The following is a 19,180-nucleotide window of genomic DNA, read 5'->3' as shown; positions in this document are numbered from 1 at the left end:
ACTGTATTTGATACTTCCTTTCCCAAAAGAAGTTAATGTTTTACTTATCCACAAACCATCTTTTATCTGTCTATATTATTTAGAAACCTTGGGTTCCTTTGGTGAGGTAATATTTTTAGCATATAAATTCATAGATGCACCACATAGACCTTTGCGTCTATACATTACAAAAAATACAGTGTTCATTATTATCCTGTAAAGCTGTTTTCCTTTCAAATAATTTTCATGATGAATTTTTTTCAGTCTAGTTATATCTAAATATAGCTGTACTATATTTAAGTTGCAATAAAATGAGACCTATTGTTTATTTATTTTTTTGCTATGCTGGTTTGTTTTGAATAGTCTTTAAAAAGAATGTTTAGAGAACTCTTCAAAGCCTAATCCCAGAATCAAAAGTTAATGTAATTGAATAACCATGCTTTTCCAAAATCTCTGCTACCATATTCATACTCTGATCATTTTTTCACAGGCATTTCAGCTTTTAAAAGCATGTTAGCAAACTGGCAGAAAAAAATATATGGAATGTTTCATTCAGGAGCATTAGAAGCATTTTCCTATCTAGTCTATTTTGTAAAAGGGTCCTGAATGCATTATTTGGGTCTACATATGATGTAGAAAGCAGAAGAAATACATAAAAATCCAAATTATCAGAAGAATAGTAGTAAAAACTTGTTTGGAAAAGGTACATGCCTGAAAATAGCCATAATCCATTGTAAATGCAAATGTTGAAAGGGCAGTTTTTCAATATCTAAGATGAAAAAAAATGGACTGACTTTGTAATGTTGCCAATTTTTGTAATCCTATCTTATTACTAATTGTTAAATTTTTCAACACAACCTTTTCAGTGCCTTACAAAACCCTGCTAGACTCTAAGTTTAAAGAGCTGGTGAAACCAAAGCAATCATTGCTTTCATGAGATCACAGCGTAGTAGATCTGTGCAAATAAATAAGGAATGGCTTGTAGTGCATTTGCTCAGAAAGAAACCTGGAAGTCAGCGTATGAGAGGAGGTGCAAAGGTAGACAGAGGAATTCGTAGTTACAAAGATACTTGAACTGAAAAATTGGTAAGAGTTATACAGTAGGTTGCAGGGATAGGGAAAGTAAGATGGAGGACAATAACCCTACACGAAGGAGACTATGTGCGACCTTAGAGAGGTGAAAATTGGTCAGGAGGACTCACATACTCACGTGCATGTGATAGAGGATGATACCAAATATGGCTGTGTTAGTGCTTTGCTTGAAGGAACCGAAGGGAGAGCAATCGGACGATTGAAGTTGAGAGATCATTGGATCGCTCTGAAGAGAGACAGTGGCAGAGACTGTGTAAACAGACAAATAAGCAGAGCTTAAGGAGATGATACAATGTATGTGGGAGAAATGTTAGGAAATAAGAATCCTTGGGAATATATGACCCACTGTTATTTGAGAGTGTGAGAAAAGGGAAGGCTTGGGAAAATAGCTAGAGACTGTTTTGAGGAAGAAGACTGAGCTGTTGATGTGGTTGAGATCAGATCCCACGAGCTGAGAGGCACATTTGCCCAGGAAACGCACACCTGTACATTGGGTGGAGATTTCAGTTGTGAGCACACAAGGACATAATTGATAGTGAAAGGTATTGCTAAGCATTAAGAATGAGATGAGGGAGGGGAGGATGGTCCTATGGAAGGTGGGAGGGAGGAAGGAAGAGAGGGAGTGGAATAAGATGGAATCCATTAAAGTGACTTTTCAAGTTTGATCAAGGAAAACAAAAGGCACCAAGTTAATTCAAGTAGTTCTTGAAGGTATGACAGGCAAGTGTGGTGTCCTCCATGAACAGCAGAGACATCAGGGTAGAGCTAGCAGCCAAAAAGAATTTAGGACAAGGAGACTTTAAGGGCAGAAAGGACAATGGAGAGGTCTTCCAGGTGTCCACAAAATCACTCCACAAGGGAATAGGGGGACTGTGGCAGCCATGGTTTGGGATTTTTTTATAGCTACAGACATTGTCTCCTGTGTGGCTAGCAAACTGGAGACTTTTTCAATGCATATGAAGTAAATGGACTCTAAACGGTTGAAATCATGTTCATTTTGATTGTCTTGAAAACAACTAATTGTGTGAGAATTTGAGTTGGTCTTGGCAGGCTAATGAGCCTAGTCTGATATAAAAAGATGGACAGAAGAAAGGAAGGGGGGGAAAGAGAGAGACAGAGAAAGATTCGTTTAGATTGATACGAAAGGTTATCTCTGGCCCTATTTTCATGACAGGATCCTAGAGAGAAAAACATCTTAGACGTAGTTGAAAATGGGAGATCTTAGGGGAGATGACTGAGAGAAAGAGGCCGAAATGTCTTTAGCAAAGTCAAAGAAAACAAAGACTCTTGGAGGAGAGGTTGGTCACAAAATGCCTTTGAGACACAAAGGGTAAATATAATGAAGTCTAGATTGTGCCCCGTGTTTTTGGCCATTTGGCAGAGTTAGTTTCAGGTACGAGAAGAATAGCTGAGAGAAGAGGCAACGTGTACTGTCCAAGAAAGAGAAGGTGGCTTGGAGTGAGGTGCATAGGGAAGAGTTACTGTGAGAAGGAGATGAAATAGTTTGTCTTGGTTTTTTATTTTATTGTTGGGCTAAAAAGATAAGGTAAATAGTTGAGTAAAGAGATATTGCACTTAACACTTAGTATCAACAAAACATAGTAGAATATGATGATGTGTAGATTTTTCTGCTCCTGGTTGCCTGGGAAAGTGCTGCAGAAGGACAGAGTGGGGATGGCTTGTCTCTGTTCCATAGCATTTGGAAGTCAGCAGGATGGGGTGACTCACACAGCCTGGGGGTTGCCACAGCTGTTCCAGTGATCCACTGCCAAAGCCAGGGATATGAAAGTTACAGAGTAAATCCATGAGGGACTTTACTCAATGGAAAAGAAAAGAGAGTCCAGTGAAAATAAGGTTATGGGGTAGGGCGCTGAGCAAAAAGGATGACATTACAAAACAGCTCACAAAAGAACTCAGGCCCAAGAGTTTCTGGGTGATCCCCAAGGCTCATCTGAAATTATAATCTGTAATGTATTAATATAATAATCTGTGAAATGGAGTTATTTTTTCCTACATGCTACACGAAAAACTAGTAGCTATATAATCTCATGAATTCAGAGGAGTCAGAGTACACAATACTTCATACTTGGATATTTAGGTATTGTCTAGAATTATATGTGTTTGAGGGAATAAAAACAATAGCTTGTCCTTAAACCAAGGAGTAAGGACAGGATGCATATATTTAGTGGAAAGATATGCAGGAATAGGTCATAGTATACCCTCTGCCCATTTATGACCTTCTTGGGCTATAAAGTTCTCAATCTGCTGACATTGGCTACTTGAAGTGCTATATACACAATGACAGTGTACAGTAGCAGGCCTGAGATTACAGTAAGGATATGGGACATATTGGCCATTACAGACATTTATCAAAGGTGATGGAAGGTCTGATTCTTACTGATCCTGGTCAACATCTGTATTTTTATTTTAATTTTTATTGTCAAGGTGATGTACAGAGGGGTTACAGTTACATACATAAGGTAGTGAGTATATTTCTTGTCAAACTTGTTGCCTCCTCCCTCATTTTTCTCCTACCTTCCCTCCTCCCCAATTCCCTGCCCCCAGTTGTACAGTTGGTTTACAACATATTGTCTGGTAAGTATTGCTGCTACATTGGTTCAGGGTTTGCCCTTTGTCTCACCATTTTGATGCTCCCTTTCCCTTCCCAGATTCAGACAAATATATATGATACCCAGGGCAACAAAATCAAGTACAGTGACAACAGGTGCTAAACCATATGGAAGATAAAAAAGAAAAAGGAAATAATTTCACATAGTAACAGCTGTTTTTTTAACCCCTGTTTCTTTGAAAGGACATCTGAAACAAAATGTCATAATTACTATTAAAATGATAATAGTAACAATCACAGAGTTCCCTTCATTCTTCTATGTAATTTTCTCATAACATTACATCTTAAAACACAGTATTACCTTTTATTAAAGATATGAAGTTTCTCTAATAACATAACTCCTACAGAAAAATATCTGCATATGTACTAAATAATTTTGAGAACTTTGTTTTCTAGAATATTATTCTAGAAAGTTTTAAAGATGTTTCAAATAGGTAGCCTATGAAATCCAGTGAAACTTTATTGAACTGCATTTCAATTTCATATCAAGTGCAATCCACAAACAGTGTTTGGAATCTTCTACAAAAGGGAGATAATTGAACAATTTGTCTAGGTACTCGTGTAGTTCCTGTTTAACTAAATGATCACTTGTTTACCATAGTGAATCCACTCAAAAAGACAGTTGAGTTAAAATGATGATACTGATTAATGGTACTGACCAACTTAGTCAAAAGTATTTACCTGCTATATTTAATCACTTTTAAGCCGTGAACTAAAAAAAATTAATGCTGTACATTGAGATTTATTTATAATTAACAATGTCATTGATTTACTGAAAGTATTATCTTATTACTTTCTATGTGTCTGTCTCTTTTCCTGTGTCTCTGTCTCTTTTCCTGTGTCTTTGTGTCTGTCTGTCTGTCTGTCTGCCTCTCTCTCTCTCACACACACACGCACACACACACACACACACACACAGACACACACATCTCCCCCACCTACCCCCAACACTAGCAGGGCTTGCATTCAGGACCTCTTGTTCTTGCTTGACTTTCTTGCTTATTACTGTAGCTCGATCACCTGAGCCTTTCTACCAGTCCAGCATTTTGATGATTATTTTAGAGTCTCACTGATTTTTCTGTCTGATCTGTCTTTGAAACCTGATTCCTTATGTCTTAGTCTCCTCATGCTCTTAAAAGCAACATTTACTCCACAATACTATTCCAGGAATATTATCCTTGAAGGACGTTCTATCCTAATCAATGGAAGTTCTTCCTATTCAGTATAACCTACATTTTTTAAAAACATGGAATGTTAATGCCTATCAAGATTTCTCTGAATAACCCTCTGTAACAGTTCACTTGCATCAGGACCTAGTAGCATTTTAGAAACTTTAACCTTTTCAGCAGAGATTCACCAGGAAAGTAATTCATTACATTACTTCAGTTCCTGTACCAAATACAATGACCCACTTTTTTCTAGACAATTATTAATCATAGAATTTATTTTTATTTAGAAATTTGTACGTGTTAATTTTTCTTTTATCTTTCCTCCTCTGGCTTCTTTATAGATTGAATCCAAACTTTATGCATACTAGGCAAGTTCTCTATTACAAAGCTCCACCCTATCCCCTGATCTGAATTATGGAATTTAAAGGCTATTTAAAGACCATAAAAATGTTCCACTTTTTAAACAATAAAATTAAGATTTGCTTAGTTTATATGTCAAGCTGTTATGAAATTTCAAAAGGAAATACTCAGAATTTTACAAATGTATCTCTTTAAGGAGAGGCAAAATTTTATTGACTGATTTTCCAAATAGGAAAGTATGCAAATGACTAATTAAGAACAGAAAAATAATGTGATCTTAAAATTCAACATAGTAATCTTAAAATTCAAGATATGATTTTCTGAAGAATTCAGACTACTTTGCTTTTGTAAGCTTCTCATAAGATTGCATTATAAGGGGCTCCTTAAGTATTTGCATTTTACCATGCCTGGTTTCTCTAGTTTACATATAAAAAGAATCCTTAGTGATATTTCTAGAGTTAAACAATTTTGCTGTTCATTAGCATTTCAAAACTTCATGTGCCTCAAAATTTGATACAGAGAATGGTCTTTTTAGACCAATAAGCCTTCAAATGTTAGTATTTGAAATTCATATCTTAAAAATGGAGCTATGAGGATTTGCCTCAAGAGTAATATTCATAAAAACCGAGTTAGTAAAATGGTAAAAACACAATGACCATATCAATGCAGACCTTGTATATGTATTTTTATTAGCATTTTTGGAACACACATATGGTATCCAAGTCCAAATTATAGTCTCACCACAAAAATGATACTTGTTAATATGATAATCATATTTACATATAAGTATATAACCTTGGTAGAGAATCAAATTACGTTATTAGTAATTCTTGCAATAGTCTCAAATGACATCATAACTATAGGTGAAACTTCCTTCTAAGAGCGGGATGTGTATGCTATTGTTCCTTAAAAGAATCGAGCCAGGCACCTCATGTCTTATCTTGGCTACTCAGGGGACAAAGAGGGGGAGACCATGCTTTAAGGCTACTCTCAACCGGTAAGAAGCTGGGTGTAGTGGTGTCTGCTTATCAACCCAGATGTATGGAACATGGAAACTGGAAGGTTAAAGTCTCAGTTGACCTAGCACAAGTGTGAGATCCTATAAAAGTACTAATAGTGTAGTATAGTTTGTCTTGGCACATGTGTGTGTACAAATATATACATACACGATATCAGGTTTATCATTTTAGTTTAACTATTAGAATAGTATTGAAATGCATACCTATATTTATTATTACACACTCAATGCATGGCATACGTGTAGTGTGGTTATGACTTTTACCAACTGTATAAAAATGTCTAGGAAGAAATACTTTAGAAATATTTTCTGGAGAGAAGAAATGCCAGAGATAATGTACATCATGATCTATGTGAAAAAACTCTCACCAGACTTCAAATAACATTTAGTCAGGCTAATGATCAGAAAAAAAGAGGAATCTCAACTGTAAGTCACAGAAGTATGTTTCAAATTTTAATTTTGTTTCTAGTTAGAAGATGGCTGATAGGGGTTGTTTTGTAGTACAACGTTTCTGCATCTTCAAGGCAATGTCCATATTTTAAATAAAAGACTATTATTAATTTGAAGAAATCTTCCGACGTCTGCAGCAATTAATCTTGTTTAATCTATGAATAGGTGTTTATTAAGTGACTTCCAGAACAGAACCATGAAAAATAACTGAGATGTTAATGATAAGCCTGGATTGCTTAACTACAGCTAGGCATGCTATTGCTTGCCTTCCTTCCTTCCTTCCTTCCTTCCTTCCTTCCTTCCTTCCTTCCTTCCTTCCTTCCTTCCTTCCTTCCTTTCCTCCCTCCCTCCTTCCTTCCTTCCTTCCTCCCTCCCTCCCTCTCTCTCTCTCCCTCGCTTCCTGGTTCCATATTGTAAAAGATGAAGCACTGAAGAAATAGAATTGATTTTTTTTTCCTTCACAAGGCTCGACGCCTCCTTAACCTCCCTCCAGAAATACAAACAAATCCGAAAAGCAGCCAGGTTCTTGGAACGAGTCACACTGAACACATTTATTTTCTGAGAGGAACAAAAAATCTCTCAATCTCTCTCTCTCTCTCTCTGTCTGTCTCTCTGTCTCTGTCTCTGTCTCTCTGTCTCTGTCTCTCTCTGTCTCTGTCTGTCTCTGTCTGTCTCTGTCTCTCTGTCTCTGTGTCTCTATCTCTCTGTCTCTGTCTGTCTGTCTGTCTGTCTCTGTCTCTCTCCCTGTGTCTGTCTCTCTCTCTCTCTCTCTCTCTCTCTCTCACACACACACACACACACACACACACACACTTCTTTGGTTTTTGCAAAACTTTCGTTGTTGCTATTCACAATTAGTAGAACAAACAACTTCTAGGCCTGGCCTGAGGAATGATTCGTGCCACACAAAAGAAAGAAAGAAAAGAAAACCCATTCGTGGCCAAGTTGCGGGGAGTGAGGCGGCGCTGGCCGCAGCCCGCGCGCTCGGGGCGGCCGGGTCTGGACTCCAAGCCTGGCAGGGCTTCGGCCACCAGATGGCACTGACCCGCAAACAAAGGCGCGGGCGGTGGCATTGACTTTGGCGTGTACGCCGGGCCGGATCGCGGTGCTTTCCGGGCGGCCTCGGCGGGGAGCGGGGTCCGGGCGCCGAGCCCCGGGCGCGGGCGAGTCCCACGGCTTCGCCCGCTCGCCTTCCCCCCCCCCCCCCCCCCGCCCCGCAGAGCTCCGAGCCGTGCACGCCGGGGCTCGCTCGCTCGGGGGCTCGGGGAGCGGAGGGCGCGCCTCCCGGGGCGCCGTCACGTGGCCCGGGGATGAGGTGGAGTTGGGCTTGCAGGGGGCGTCTCTTCCCCTCGCCCGCGGTCTTCGGGAGCTGAGCGGGAGGAGCCCCGGCGGAGCTTCCTCTCCTCCCCGCGCCCCTCGCTCGCTCCCGCTCCCCTTTCCCGCTTTAACCCGGCTGCGAGACCGGCGAGGTAAGTTTCCAGTTGATGCTATTCGGCGGGGACTTGGGAGAAATCGCTTGGTGGTGGGGTGAGGTGGGAGAGGAGACGAGAAAGACCGCGAGGGCTCCCCCCAAAACTCGGGGGGCTGGAGTGGGGACGGGGGCGGGGGAAACCTCTGTCCGTGCGGGCAGGTGGCGGGATGCTCCGGGACCTTCCCCCGCGTGCGCGCAGCCCGGCGCGCTGCGCCCCGGCTTCGCTTGGGGAACCCAAGTTTTCTTCTCCCGGGCTCTTCGGGAGGCCACGCAGGTGGCCAGGTGTCCCGCGCGGGGCGGCCCCGCACCTCCAGCGTCTTGCTCTTTTTCTGGAGCTGGCTGAAGCCGCTGCTGTGTGCCGGACTTTTTCATGGAGTACCCGGGTCGGGTGCGCTGGGAAGGGTGGGTTTCCAGAACAGTCCACCTTCCCACCCCGTCCAGCGGCCCCGGGGCCGGCGGGGTCCCCATGCGGGCGCAGGTGCGGGTGCCCCAGAAATGCGGAGCCTGGAGAGCTGCGCCCGACCCGCCACTCATCTGAGCTGGGAAGGAGCCCCAGACCCCCCGCTGCCCTGGGGCCTAACAGTGTCTGCACCCTGCGGGATGCTCTGAGCCCTGCCCCGCGTTTGTGGACTTTCAAGCCCCGGTCTCTCCAGCTCTGTCTTGGAGAATGTGCATGGGGGAGCAGGCTGGGTTAGGAGAGGGGGCCTGCGATGCGCCCTGGGTCCTCTGCTAGCCCGGAGGGATGTGAAATGGGGAAAGGATCGGTGTGAGGCTAAGGAAAGCAAATTGACGCTGGATTTGGGCCTGGGCTGGTTCGCTTTGGGCTGGAGATTTTCCCGTTTTGCCTGTCTCTCGTGGTCACGGATAGAATTTGTTCCTGAGAGAAGACAGGGCTCCTGCAGAGGCATGTGTGTGGAGTTGTTCTGCAATTCGAGAACTAGTTCCATCATCTGCAGAAGCTGCCAGGTAAGCATGCCGACAGGAATGTGGACTGAACACCTTGGTAACTCAGCACAGGAAAAAAAAAGGGGAGAAGAGGGATTGGAGGAACCCTGCCTTCAGGTTCCACCTTTTTTGTTCTTTCTTTCGCAGAGGTTTGCCATCCACACCTCAATCCTACTCTAATTTGGGTTAAGGAATGGCATCCACAGGCAGGAGAGGCAGAGACTCAGCTTGTCTGTTTCTCTCAGGACGGAAACTGAGAAAGAGCAAGCTAGCTGTCAGTCCCTGGGCAGACTCCCTTCCACAGAGAAGGAAAAAGCTCTTCCTGCCCAAAGCCCAGTTCCCCATTCCTGCCCACAGACTGAGCGCTCCTGGTGGCTACCGCCCTTGTCAACCCTTCCTTCCCCGCCCCCATTCCCGGAAGCAGCAGAGAATTATGTAAGTCATTTAGATAAGCTAGCAGTAACTTTGGGAGGCTCTATCTAATCAAGACAATCTTGATTTGGGGGGAAAAAGTCCACAGCAAGAAGCCAAGTATTCTAATTGAAAAGAAGAGGAAGGTAATTTCCCTTTGCAATGGGGAATCATTTCATGTATACATGCAATGTCTATTTTGTCTCTAAATGTACGCGGGAGCTACACTGAGATGGAACAGTCTTTAGTTGCTTCAGTGTCTCTGGTTTTATCGTTTATTTTATAAATATATCTTGGAACAGCAAATGTCAGATTGTTTCCTTTCCCAAAGACAGGATATGTCAACCCAGTACTGCTATTTTCTGGCAATTATCCTTTCTTGACATTATATGAGAGCCAAGTAAAATATACACTTTTATCCAACACAAAACTGCTTTACCAACCAGAATATCTACCATCCACTACACAGCACACAAACACTTCTGTAGAAGTAAATTAACCTTTGGTAAATTAAGTGGGAAGCCACTGTTCCTCATAGATCTGTCACCTTGGACATGCCAGTCAAATATCATTTTCGTGTTTGCAGAGTGATGTTTCAGTATGCTTACCTAAAACAACTAGTTGCATGAGTTCTCAAAGTTGTCAGAATGAGTTGGTGTCTATACAAGTTTTTATTTTCTTCCCTGGCACATGAACAACTCGATTCCTCCTCTGCAATGTCCTCCTGATGATTCTCCTGACTTCTCTTTTCCTCCTGCAGTGTAGCAAAAGCAGCACCCAGAGCAGTGAGTCTAAAGCAGAAGCATGTAACTTCACTTGCTTGTCAAAGGCTGTTCAGTGCTTCCTTATCTCTGCGTTTATAAGCAAAGACCATCCTGGTGGAACAGGTCATGCACAGGCTTGTGTCCCTTCACTTGAGTCTTCCCAATTCAACGCCTGTCCCGCTTCTTCTTAATTTCCTATAGGTCTCTGCCTATCCCCATTCCGATTGCTCTTCAGCACAGTAGGGACACTCAAGCCTTAGGATTGCTGTGTTTGTGCCTTCCACGTGGGATGCAGTTTCGGAGATGCCTTGGCTTCCTTCCTCAGCACCCTTGGGTGGTGTGCCTTCTCTTACCACATAGTAAGAACTACAATTCCCAACAGTCCCAATTCCCCCCTTCCCTCATCCGCTATTCCCCATGGCACTAATCACTATAGTCTACCATATTGTTTGCTACTTTATTTTTTCTTGGTTTTGCCCACAAATCTAGAAACTTAGTTGAAAAATCACCTCTGTCTGCACTAAAACTAGGCCAGGCACAAAGTAAGTGTTAAATATGCATTTGTTGGCTGAATGGATGTTCTTTCAGAAACAATTCCTATTTTTATGGGAAATGTACCTAATCTAATAAAATGATTGTTATACTTAAACATTCATTATGCATATAAAAAGAATAGGATGGAGTAGAATGATGTCACAATTAACTTACTCATGTCCTAACCATGTACCTGCCATCTCCATAAATGCAATCAGTCAAGCTAATCATTTCCACGTTAAAGGCTGGAGGTATGATTCCAGTGGCAGAGCACCTGCTAGGAAGTACAAGGCCCTGAGTTCAAATCCCAGTACCACAAAAAAAGTATTTTGTGTCAAAGTATGACAATGCCTACTTTAAAAATCAATGCAAGTCAATCAAGGTTTCCAGGTACCACATGGTGATTTGAGAGAGAGGTAGAATTTGAATGGGGGGGAGGAGGTGAGATTGACAGAACACCCAGTAAGTGGGATGGGGGGGGGTGTGCAGGACTATATCTGATGGACTCAGAATATACACGTTATCCTAGAACAGAGCATACATATCAGTTACTACTGCAAAGAGAGGAAGGACAGCATGACCTAGAGGTCTCTAGGTGTCAAAGTGAGGAATGTCAAAAACCTACAGGTCATGTGTCTCATATCAAAGTCATTATTTCTCTGGTGATGACAAGGAACCTCAAGAAGATCAAGAGAAAGTATTTTGCTGCTCACCATGCTAGTGTACTTCAAGTAATGAAGAAAAACTCGTAACTGACAGGTAACAATGAACATCTCTATAGTAACATGAATATGAAGTACAGTGCTGAATTTTCTTGATTTCTGCAAGAAAGTAAGAGCTTTCCAAAAATCAAAACCTTAAAAATGGTTACCCATTTCTTTGATGGTTGTTCTCACACCCTAGCATACAACTGATCATTCTTTCTATGCCTGAAGAATTCTTGAGAAAGTGTGATTAGAATTAGCAAGTCATTCCAGGTTGTGACATAGAACATCATTTCTAATGACGTTCTTTCACCCTTAAAAAGCATACACATTATAATGCTTTAATACTTTGATTGGTGATGGCAACCTCTATTTTCCCTCTTCAGTTTTATAAGGCCCAACTGTAGTTTCATAATAGAAAACACCTTATATTCTAGAAAGCAAAACACTAAGGGAAAAGTTTATTAGAGTCATCACTTAAGAGGCAAACACAGGGGCTGGGGATATAGCCTAGTGGCAAGAGTGCCTGCCTCGGATACACGAGGCCCTAGGTTCGATTCCCCAGCACCACATATACAGAAAACAGCCAGAAGCGGCGCTGTGGCTCAAGTGGCGGAGTGCTAGCCTTGAGCGGGAAGAAGCCAGGGACAGTGCTCAGGCCCTGAGTCCAAGGCCCAGGACTGGCCAAAAAAAAAAAAAAAAAGAGGCAAACACATTTTTGTTCACTAAGTGTCTTATTTTCCTTTTAATGGAAGTAAATCTACATAATTCTCTTTTCTGTGGTAACATAAAGGACAACTTAGTTTCTCAACTAGGCACAATAACCTGCTACTTAGCATAACAAATCCCATATCATATATTTACTTATTAATGTAGGGGAAAATCAGAGGTCTTTTTTTTTCTTTGTAAAGGAGCCTTCAATTTGTACAAGACTGTCTGCATTTTGTCTTTTTAGCAAAAGAAGAATATTTACATCACAAAGTGCTGTGATTACAACCTTTATACATATCCAATTATACAGACTAGGGGGCATAGCTTAAATGGTAGAGTGCTTGCCTAGCATGCACAAGGCCCTGGATTCAATCCTGATCAACACATATGCACAAAAATTAAAATTCCAAGCAAACTATAACCGTGCATTGGATACATATAAAATATGGTGAGGAGGGAAGCTTTTACATGGAAAAAATACTTTAGCAATCCTTAAAACCTTCTGGCATGCTAATACAATACATAGTTTCTTAAAGTTAGGATGTATACAATGTGGAAACTCTTTGAAATGGTCCTCCATAAGCTTTGTATATGGAGCACTTGCTAGTTGTGAAGACAGTTGTTCCTATAATGTTATTGGCATTTATTTTAAAAATGTATATGTATGCATATATATGTACATACATATGTGTGTGTTTATATATATCCTCTGGTCCTATTTCTAACTTGGATATTTAGATACAGAACTAAGCCCAGTTCTGTATAATCTACAGGCCAAATTGTAGAAGGTCTCTTTACCATTCTATTTTCTGAAATATCATGGAGTCTTTGAACAGTCTCTTATAAAAGAATTTTTTGATGTACCACTGCATTGATTATCACCCTATGAACATATTTATGCTAAATAATACATGCATTGAAATGCAGTCCAGTGTGTGGTGAGTAATTATCACAGTGCAACCTCAGACTTGTTTTTCCACTTCTACAGTATGAGAAAGAATCATGTTCTTATTATTGTTGCATTACCTTTTCTGTCCATACATTTAATGATTTACTTTGTGGACTAAGTGGTTTATTACATCTTCACATTCTTTCAATGTTTCAGACTATGTTGATAGTATGGTGTGTATAAGACTTCAGGAGGTCTGATATATACCGAGATATTTTTTTTCTCAAATTTTTATTATCAAACTGATGTACAGAGAGGTTACAGTATCATACGTTGGGCATTGGATACATTTCTTGTACTGTTTGTTGCCTTGTCCCTCATGCCCCCCTCCCTCCCCCCTTTCCCTCCCCCCCCAGGTGTTCAGTTCATACCGAGATATTTTGACAGAAAACTATATACTATATAATATGGAGGATTAGCAAAACTCAATGTACAAGAAAGTCTAAATAATGGTTGCCAGTGGCTCACACTTGTAATCCTAGTTACTCAGGAGGCTAAGACCTGAGAATTAAGGTTCAAAGCTAGCCCAGGCAGAAGAATTTGAGTGACTTTTATGTCCAATTTACCAGCCAAATCTGGAACTGGAGATATGGTTCAAGTGGTAGAGATCCAACCTTAAATGAGAAAGCTATGTAAACACTTGAGGTCCTGAGTTCAAGCTCCAGTGTGGGGTGATTTGTTTTTTGAGACAGGGTTTCTTGTCTACTCCAGGGTTAGCCTTGAACTCACCATGCAGCCCCTAACTAGCACGAAACTTGTGATCCTCCCACCTAAGCCTGCCAAGTGTTGGGATGTGACCTTATGCCAAGCAGAACTGTAAAAATTAAAAATTTTGCATTGTATCTGCCTTTTAAAAAAGATTCACAAGATTACATTTTCTTTACTCATTTCAATGCCTTCACTATGAGTCAGAATTCATTTAGACTACCCTCAAAATTAGTAATGCAATCTGTCATTTTCTCTTTACAGGTGGTTCAATGCAAGGGAATAAAGAATTCAGAATAATTGTGGTAAATGGCTGCCAGTATATGGAATAGGAATATGTTGAACGTTTGACCTGCTTTGAAGAAACAAACCTCCCACTTGTCTAATCTATAACAACACAACTAACACAATGAATTCGACATCATTTTCCCAGGTTGAAAATCACTCCATGCACTATAACTGGTCAGAAAAGATTTCCCCATATTTGGCTTTTGAAAATGATGATTGTCACCTGCCCTTGGCTGTGATATTTACCTTGGCTCTTGCATATGGAGCTGTGATTATCCTTGGGGTCTCTGGAAACCTGGCCTTGATCATAATCATCTTGAAACAGAAGGAGATGAGAAACGTTACCAACATCCTAATCGTGAACCTTTCCTTCTCAGACTTGCTGGTTGCTATTATGTGTCTCCCCTTCACATTTGTCTACACGCTTATGGACCATTGGGTCTTTGGGGAGACGATGTGCAAACTGAATCCTTTTGTGCAATGCGTTTCAATCACGGTGTCCATTTTCTCTCTGGTTCTCATCGCTGTGGAGCGACATCAGCTGATCATCAACCCACGAGGCTGGAGACCCAATAACAGACATGCGTACATAGGTATTGCTGTGATCTGGGTGCTGGCTGTGGCTTCCTCTCTACCCTTCCTGATCTATCAGGTCCTGACTGACGAGCCCTTCCAAAACGTGACCCTAGACGCATTCAAAGGCAAGTACGTGTGCTTTGATAAATTCCCGTCGGACTCTCATCGGTTGTCGTACACAACCCTCCTTTTGGCGCTGCAGTACTTTGGCCCACTCTGCTTTATCTTTATATGCTACTTCAAGGTGAGGAACCCTTTCTGCCCTGTCATTTCCCTCTCATGCCTCCTTTCCTCAGAATTCCTCATCAAACAAGTGGCTCCATTTGAACTTACTGGGTTTTGTGTGTTGTGTGTTTTCCTTTCTAGATCTACATTCGCTTAAAAAAGAGGAACAATATGATGGACAAGATGAGAGACAACAAGTACAGGTCCAGTGAAAGCAAAAGGATCAACGTCATGCTGCTCTCCATTGTGGTGGCCTTCGCCGTGTGCTGGTTGCCGCTCACCATCTTCAACACCGTGTTTGACTGGAACCATCAGATCATCGCCACGTGCAACCACAACCTGCTGTTCCTGCTCTGTCACCTCACGGCCATGATCTCCACCTGTGTCAACCCCATCTTCTATGGCTTCCTGAACAAAAACTTCCAGCGAGACCTGCAGTTCTTCTTTAACTTTTGTGATTTCCGGTCTCGGGATGATGACTACGAGACCATCGCCATGTCCACCATGCATACAGATGTTTCCAAGACTTCATTGAAACAGGCAAGCCCAGTCGCATTTAAAAAAATCAACAGCGATGACAATGAGAAAATCTGAAACTGCTTGGAACACAGGGCCCCACCTTGTTTAACAGCAAGCACAACCTGCCCGGTAGCTGTTCTTGCCTGTCCTCCCACAGAAGAGCATGGACAGCACTGGTGAACAGACTGGGAGTCTCCTGACTTGCATTTCATTGCATTGGTTAGGGTTGTCATCATGACATTTGAACACAAAATGTATGGGCTTTGTCATCTTTCTGGTAACCAGGATGGCTAGACTTTCCTGAAGTGCTTTTACGGTGATCTGAGATATGTAATATAAAGATGTTAGTATTGCATTTATTAGACTGAAGCTTCTTTGAAGTGTTCCTATGAGCAGATTTCAGAAGTAGTCGTTTTCTAATATTTCCATGATACTAGGTCATCCTGATTATATTAGATGCGCAATACACCTGAGCATCTTCAGTTAATGACAGACGCCATTTCAGTCTATTACAAGGGTGAGGGATGTAATAGCTACCCTCAAGGTGTAGAGCTTAAAGAGGGTCTAATATCATTGGGGAGTGATTTGCTTTTTAGAAGTTATTTAAAGAGAAAACTTAATTTTCTCTTCCTAATTGAGTTCACTTAAGATAAAAACGCATAGAGAATGCTTTTCAACTGTGAATATCATGAGGAATTAGGCCACCAACAAGAAGTAAGTGGAAAAGCAGTTCCCTAACTTCAAATTCATTCTGGTACCTGACAACCAAAGCATTTTCAAGTAATTAGTTTAATAAGTACATTAGCTTTGCTGCAAATCATATTCATTTGAATTGATAGTCAAGAGGTTGTTGTTTTTTAATCCTTTATAACTGTTCAGTGTTTGTCAGTCTTTCTGATATAAATATATAATTCAAAAGGCATATCCAGCTTACAATATATAGAAACACAAAATGTATTTTCTATAGAGCAGTGCCTGTGTAGTAACTTATTTTTTACTTTAATTGTCGACCTTTCAAGGGACAATGTTTAAAAAAGTGTTCACTCCTGCCAAGAGGAATAAATATGTAAAAATGTCTTATAGCTTGTGGTGTGTAAACTGTGTGACTTGTGAAGTCTTATGACACCTACACTATGTGAGGAGTCCTCACATCATGTTAATGTACTTAATTTCATGTACCTTGTCATCATGAGTGAACCTCAGAATCATCTGGATGAAAGACACTTTGAAGAACTAGGGCAAAGCTTCAGTGTATCATACAGTGTATTAAAAATGTGTTTGATTTTAGAAAGGCAAACATGTTCGCTATTAAAATTGTTTTTGCTTTTTCTGAGGAGTCTCTGTTTGTCTGTCTTCAGTGAATTTTTTCTTGTCTCTGACCCTTGTGATGTTCCCACCGCATCCAGGATCCTCTGGCTGATGAAACATTTTCTACTCTTTGTTGTAATGACTGCTCTGGGTCATCTTGTAAGTGTGAGAACTCCTGAAAGACAGGAATTCTCCTCCATGACTCTCCAGTGCAGAGAGTGTGGGTTTTCAAAACACATTCCTAAAACAAATTCATGAGCAAATGGGCAAATGTGGTTCCTTTACATTTATGATCCTATTGAATTCACATACAGATGTTTTCTTTGAATTTTGTTCCTAAATTCTTCTTGACCAAGAAAGTTATTTCTTTGTTACTATGTATTTTCAGTCCAAAGGACGCCAAAATGGCATTCTAGATTTTTAGAAATGTGTCATCCACTTCGGAAATCAAACAGCCAACTTTGACATGAATGTTAACATGAAATCCAATCACAGCCTATGAGTCTCCATCATTTAGGCAAAGAAAAGTAATTGTAAAACCAACTATCGATGATTATTGGAAAATTCTATCATTGTTTTTTACTCAAAGTTGGGCTTCTTAACTACTTTATCATTTTTCTGCTTTTAGGCACTGTTGAGAAATTCTGTCTTTCTATGCCTACTTAGGTTCATAGTAATAAATTGCAATTGGGAATGGTTTCAATACATAGGTGATATTTTTGTGAGTACATTTGCTGATATCGCTACTTCTAGGATTCTAGAATCTTGGTTTGGATCTGTAAGTTGCAGATGTACATGAATAATGAACTGAGTGTCAAATTTTTCTGTTTTCCCAAAGATGTTGATGAGCTCATAGCCTGTGGTCAACACCAGTGACTTTGGAGCTCAAGACAGAATGAATGGCTACATGCACGCCAACTATGGAGCCAAGAATAATTTAATGTAGCGTTATGAACTTTAAATAAGTTGAGAGTAGCTAGAGTTTTTTTAACTTCATATGTGCCAACTAAAACTTCAAGTATGTGGATAGAGTCACTAATAGTATCACCACTTCATACAAGAAGAAACCAAAGCTCAAGTTGAAATAATTATCTGAGCCATAAACTGAGGAATAACTGGACAATGCCTCCCCTCCCAGCCAAGCTAGTGCTAGTAAACTAGTAACAAAGGTATCATTAGGATATCCTTCTAGAATAGAATTTTTCTATCTCTGTACATGTAACATTCTATCTCTGTACATTAGTAGGTAAAACAGACAAGATAGAAATGAAACAGAAAAACTAAAAGGATGAAATGAAATAGAACAAGGCTGCAAAAAATTTCCAAATCATTAGGTACCATTTTTTGACTGCAAATATTTCTATGACTACACTATATATCGTTTATCCACTCACTTGATAATAGTTTCAATAGCTAATAGGCTGTTGAGAATAATGCTGGTGTAAACATTCATGCACAGGGTTTTGTGTAGATGTGTATTCTCCTTTTTTGTGTACCTATACATAAGAGCCATCTGCCAACTCTATGTTTAGCTTACAAAGAAACTTCCCAACAGTTCTCAGAGCAGCTGCACATTTTAAATCCCTACCAGCAAAGTATGAGGGCTCCAACTCCTTCACTAGTGTTTGTCATGTTGATTGTGTTCATCCCTTTGGGAGTAAAGTGATTTGAAGTTTTTAAAAATAATATATATATATTCTTTGCAAATATTTTCTCTGTGGGTTTGCTTTCACGGTTTAATTTTAAACGATATGTTCTGAGGATGAAAACTGACATAAGAATCATTAGAATTATGAAAATCTACTTTCATTTTCACATACAATGTGCCGGAAATTTCATACAAGACCTTCTTTGACCTTCATATGCCATCTACCCAGTTGCCTTTCTCACCCTCGTTTCAAAGGTTAGGAAATGGCAACTCAGGAAAATTAAGCAGAATTCTAAATTCCCTGAGTCCATGAAGTGCAAAGCATGCATTAGACTCTAAGGCTCTGCCACTTCTAATCTATCAAATTTCCTTCTCATTTCCTAAACATTCCTAAGCTTGGTGAGCATACAGTTAGTCAAATGATTATTGTGTGCCTTTAATGAGAAAATTCCATGCGATGTTTCGCCTTCTCCCTGTGGTAATGCCTCCTACGCAATTGCTGCGTTTGCACTAAGTATCCCTTGGAGACAATGTCACAGAACTACAGACGTGTACGGATGGGAGACTTCGAATTTGCATTTCCCCAGAGAGGTAAAAGAGAAGCATTTGTTGATTAAAAGTCTCCTGGGAACGTTGCAATAAAATCAGTATCTGACACAAGAATTCTTGTCAGATGCTTTTACTTCAACATTATCTTCTGATAGTCAAACATCACAAGATAAGCA

The 19,180-nt window shown here is 40.6% G+C and overlaps 1 protein-coding gene across 4 annotated transcripts; it reads left to right on the top strand.

The window, feature by feature from the left end:
- Positions 1 to 765: 765 nt before the first annotated feature.
- Positions 766 to 17,737, top strand: Npy1r (neuropeptide Y receptor Y1). 4 transcript variants are annotated; one of them, XM_048330788.1, is made up of 5 exons: positions 766 to 776; positions 884 to 886; positions 10,543 to 10,647; positions 14,156 to 14,999; positions 15,122 to 17,737. In XM_048330788.1, exons 4-5 carry the CDS (start codon positions 14,301 to 14,303, stop codon positions 15,572 to 15,574), a joined length of 1,152 nt encoding a protein of 383 aa, XP_048186745.1. In that variant the 5' UTR covers positions 766 to 776; positions 884 to 886; positions 10,543 to 10,647; positions 14,156 to 14,300; the 3' UTR covers positions 15,575 to 17,737. The 4 variants fall into 4 exon arrangements, with proteins under 4 accessions (XP_048186745.1, XP_048186744.1, XP_048186743.1 ...); XM_048330787.1 differs by lacking the exons at positions 766 to 776; positions 884 to 886 and adding an exon at positions 8,873 to 9,134 and having other exon boundaries at positions 10,490 to 10,647; XM_048330786.1 differs by lacking the exons at positions 766 to 776; positions 884 to 886; positions 10,543 to 10,647 and adding an exon at positions 8,873 to 9,134 and having other exon boundaries at positions 14,325 to 14,999.
- Positions 17,738 to 19,180: the final 1,443 nt, after the last annotated feature.

Source organism: Perognathus longimembris, chromosome 21 (assembly GCF_023159225.1).
Source record: "Perognathus longimembris pacificus isolate PPM17 chromosome 21, ASM2315922v1, whole genome shotgun sequence".
Classification (NCBI taxonomy): domain Eukaryota; kingdom Metazoa; phylum Chordata; class Mammalia; order Rodentia; family Heteromyidae; genus Perognathus; species Perognathus longimembris.
Note: the sequence above shows the minus strand (reverse complement) of the source record. Positions and strands in the feature narration are given on the sequence as shown.

Bases quoted from the DNA above. Each gene is read 5' to 3' on its own strand.
- Npy1r (XM_048330786.1), top strand. From the start codon at position 9,075: ATGTGTGTGGAGTTGTTCTGCAATTCGAGAACTAGTTCCATCATCTGC. The intron at 9,135-14,324 runs GTAAGCATGCCG...TCATTTTCCCAG, and splicing joins TCATCTGCAGAAGCTGCCAG to GTTGAAAATCACTCCATGCA. The intron at 15,000-15,121 runs GTGAGGAACCCT...TTTCCTTTCTAG, and splicing joins TCTTTATATGCTACTTCAAG to ATCTACATTCGCTTAAAAAA.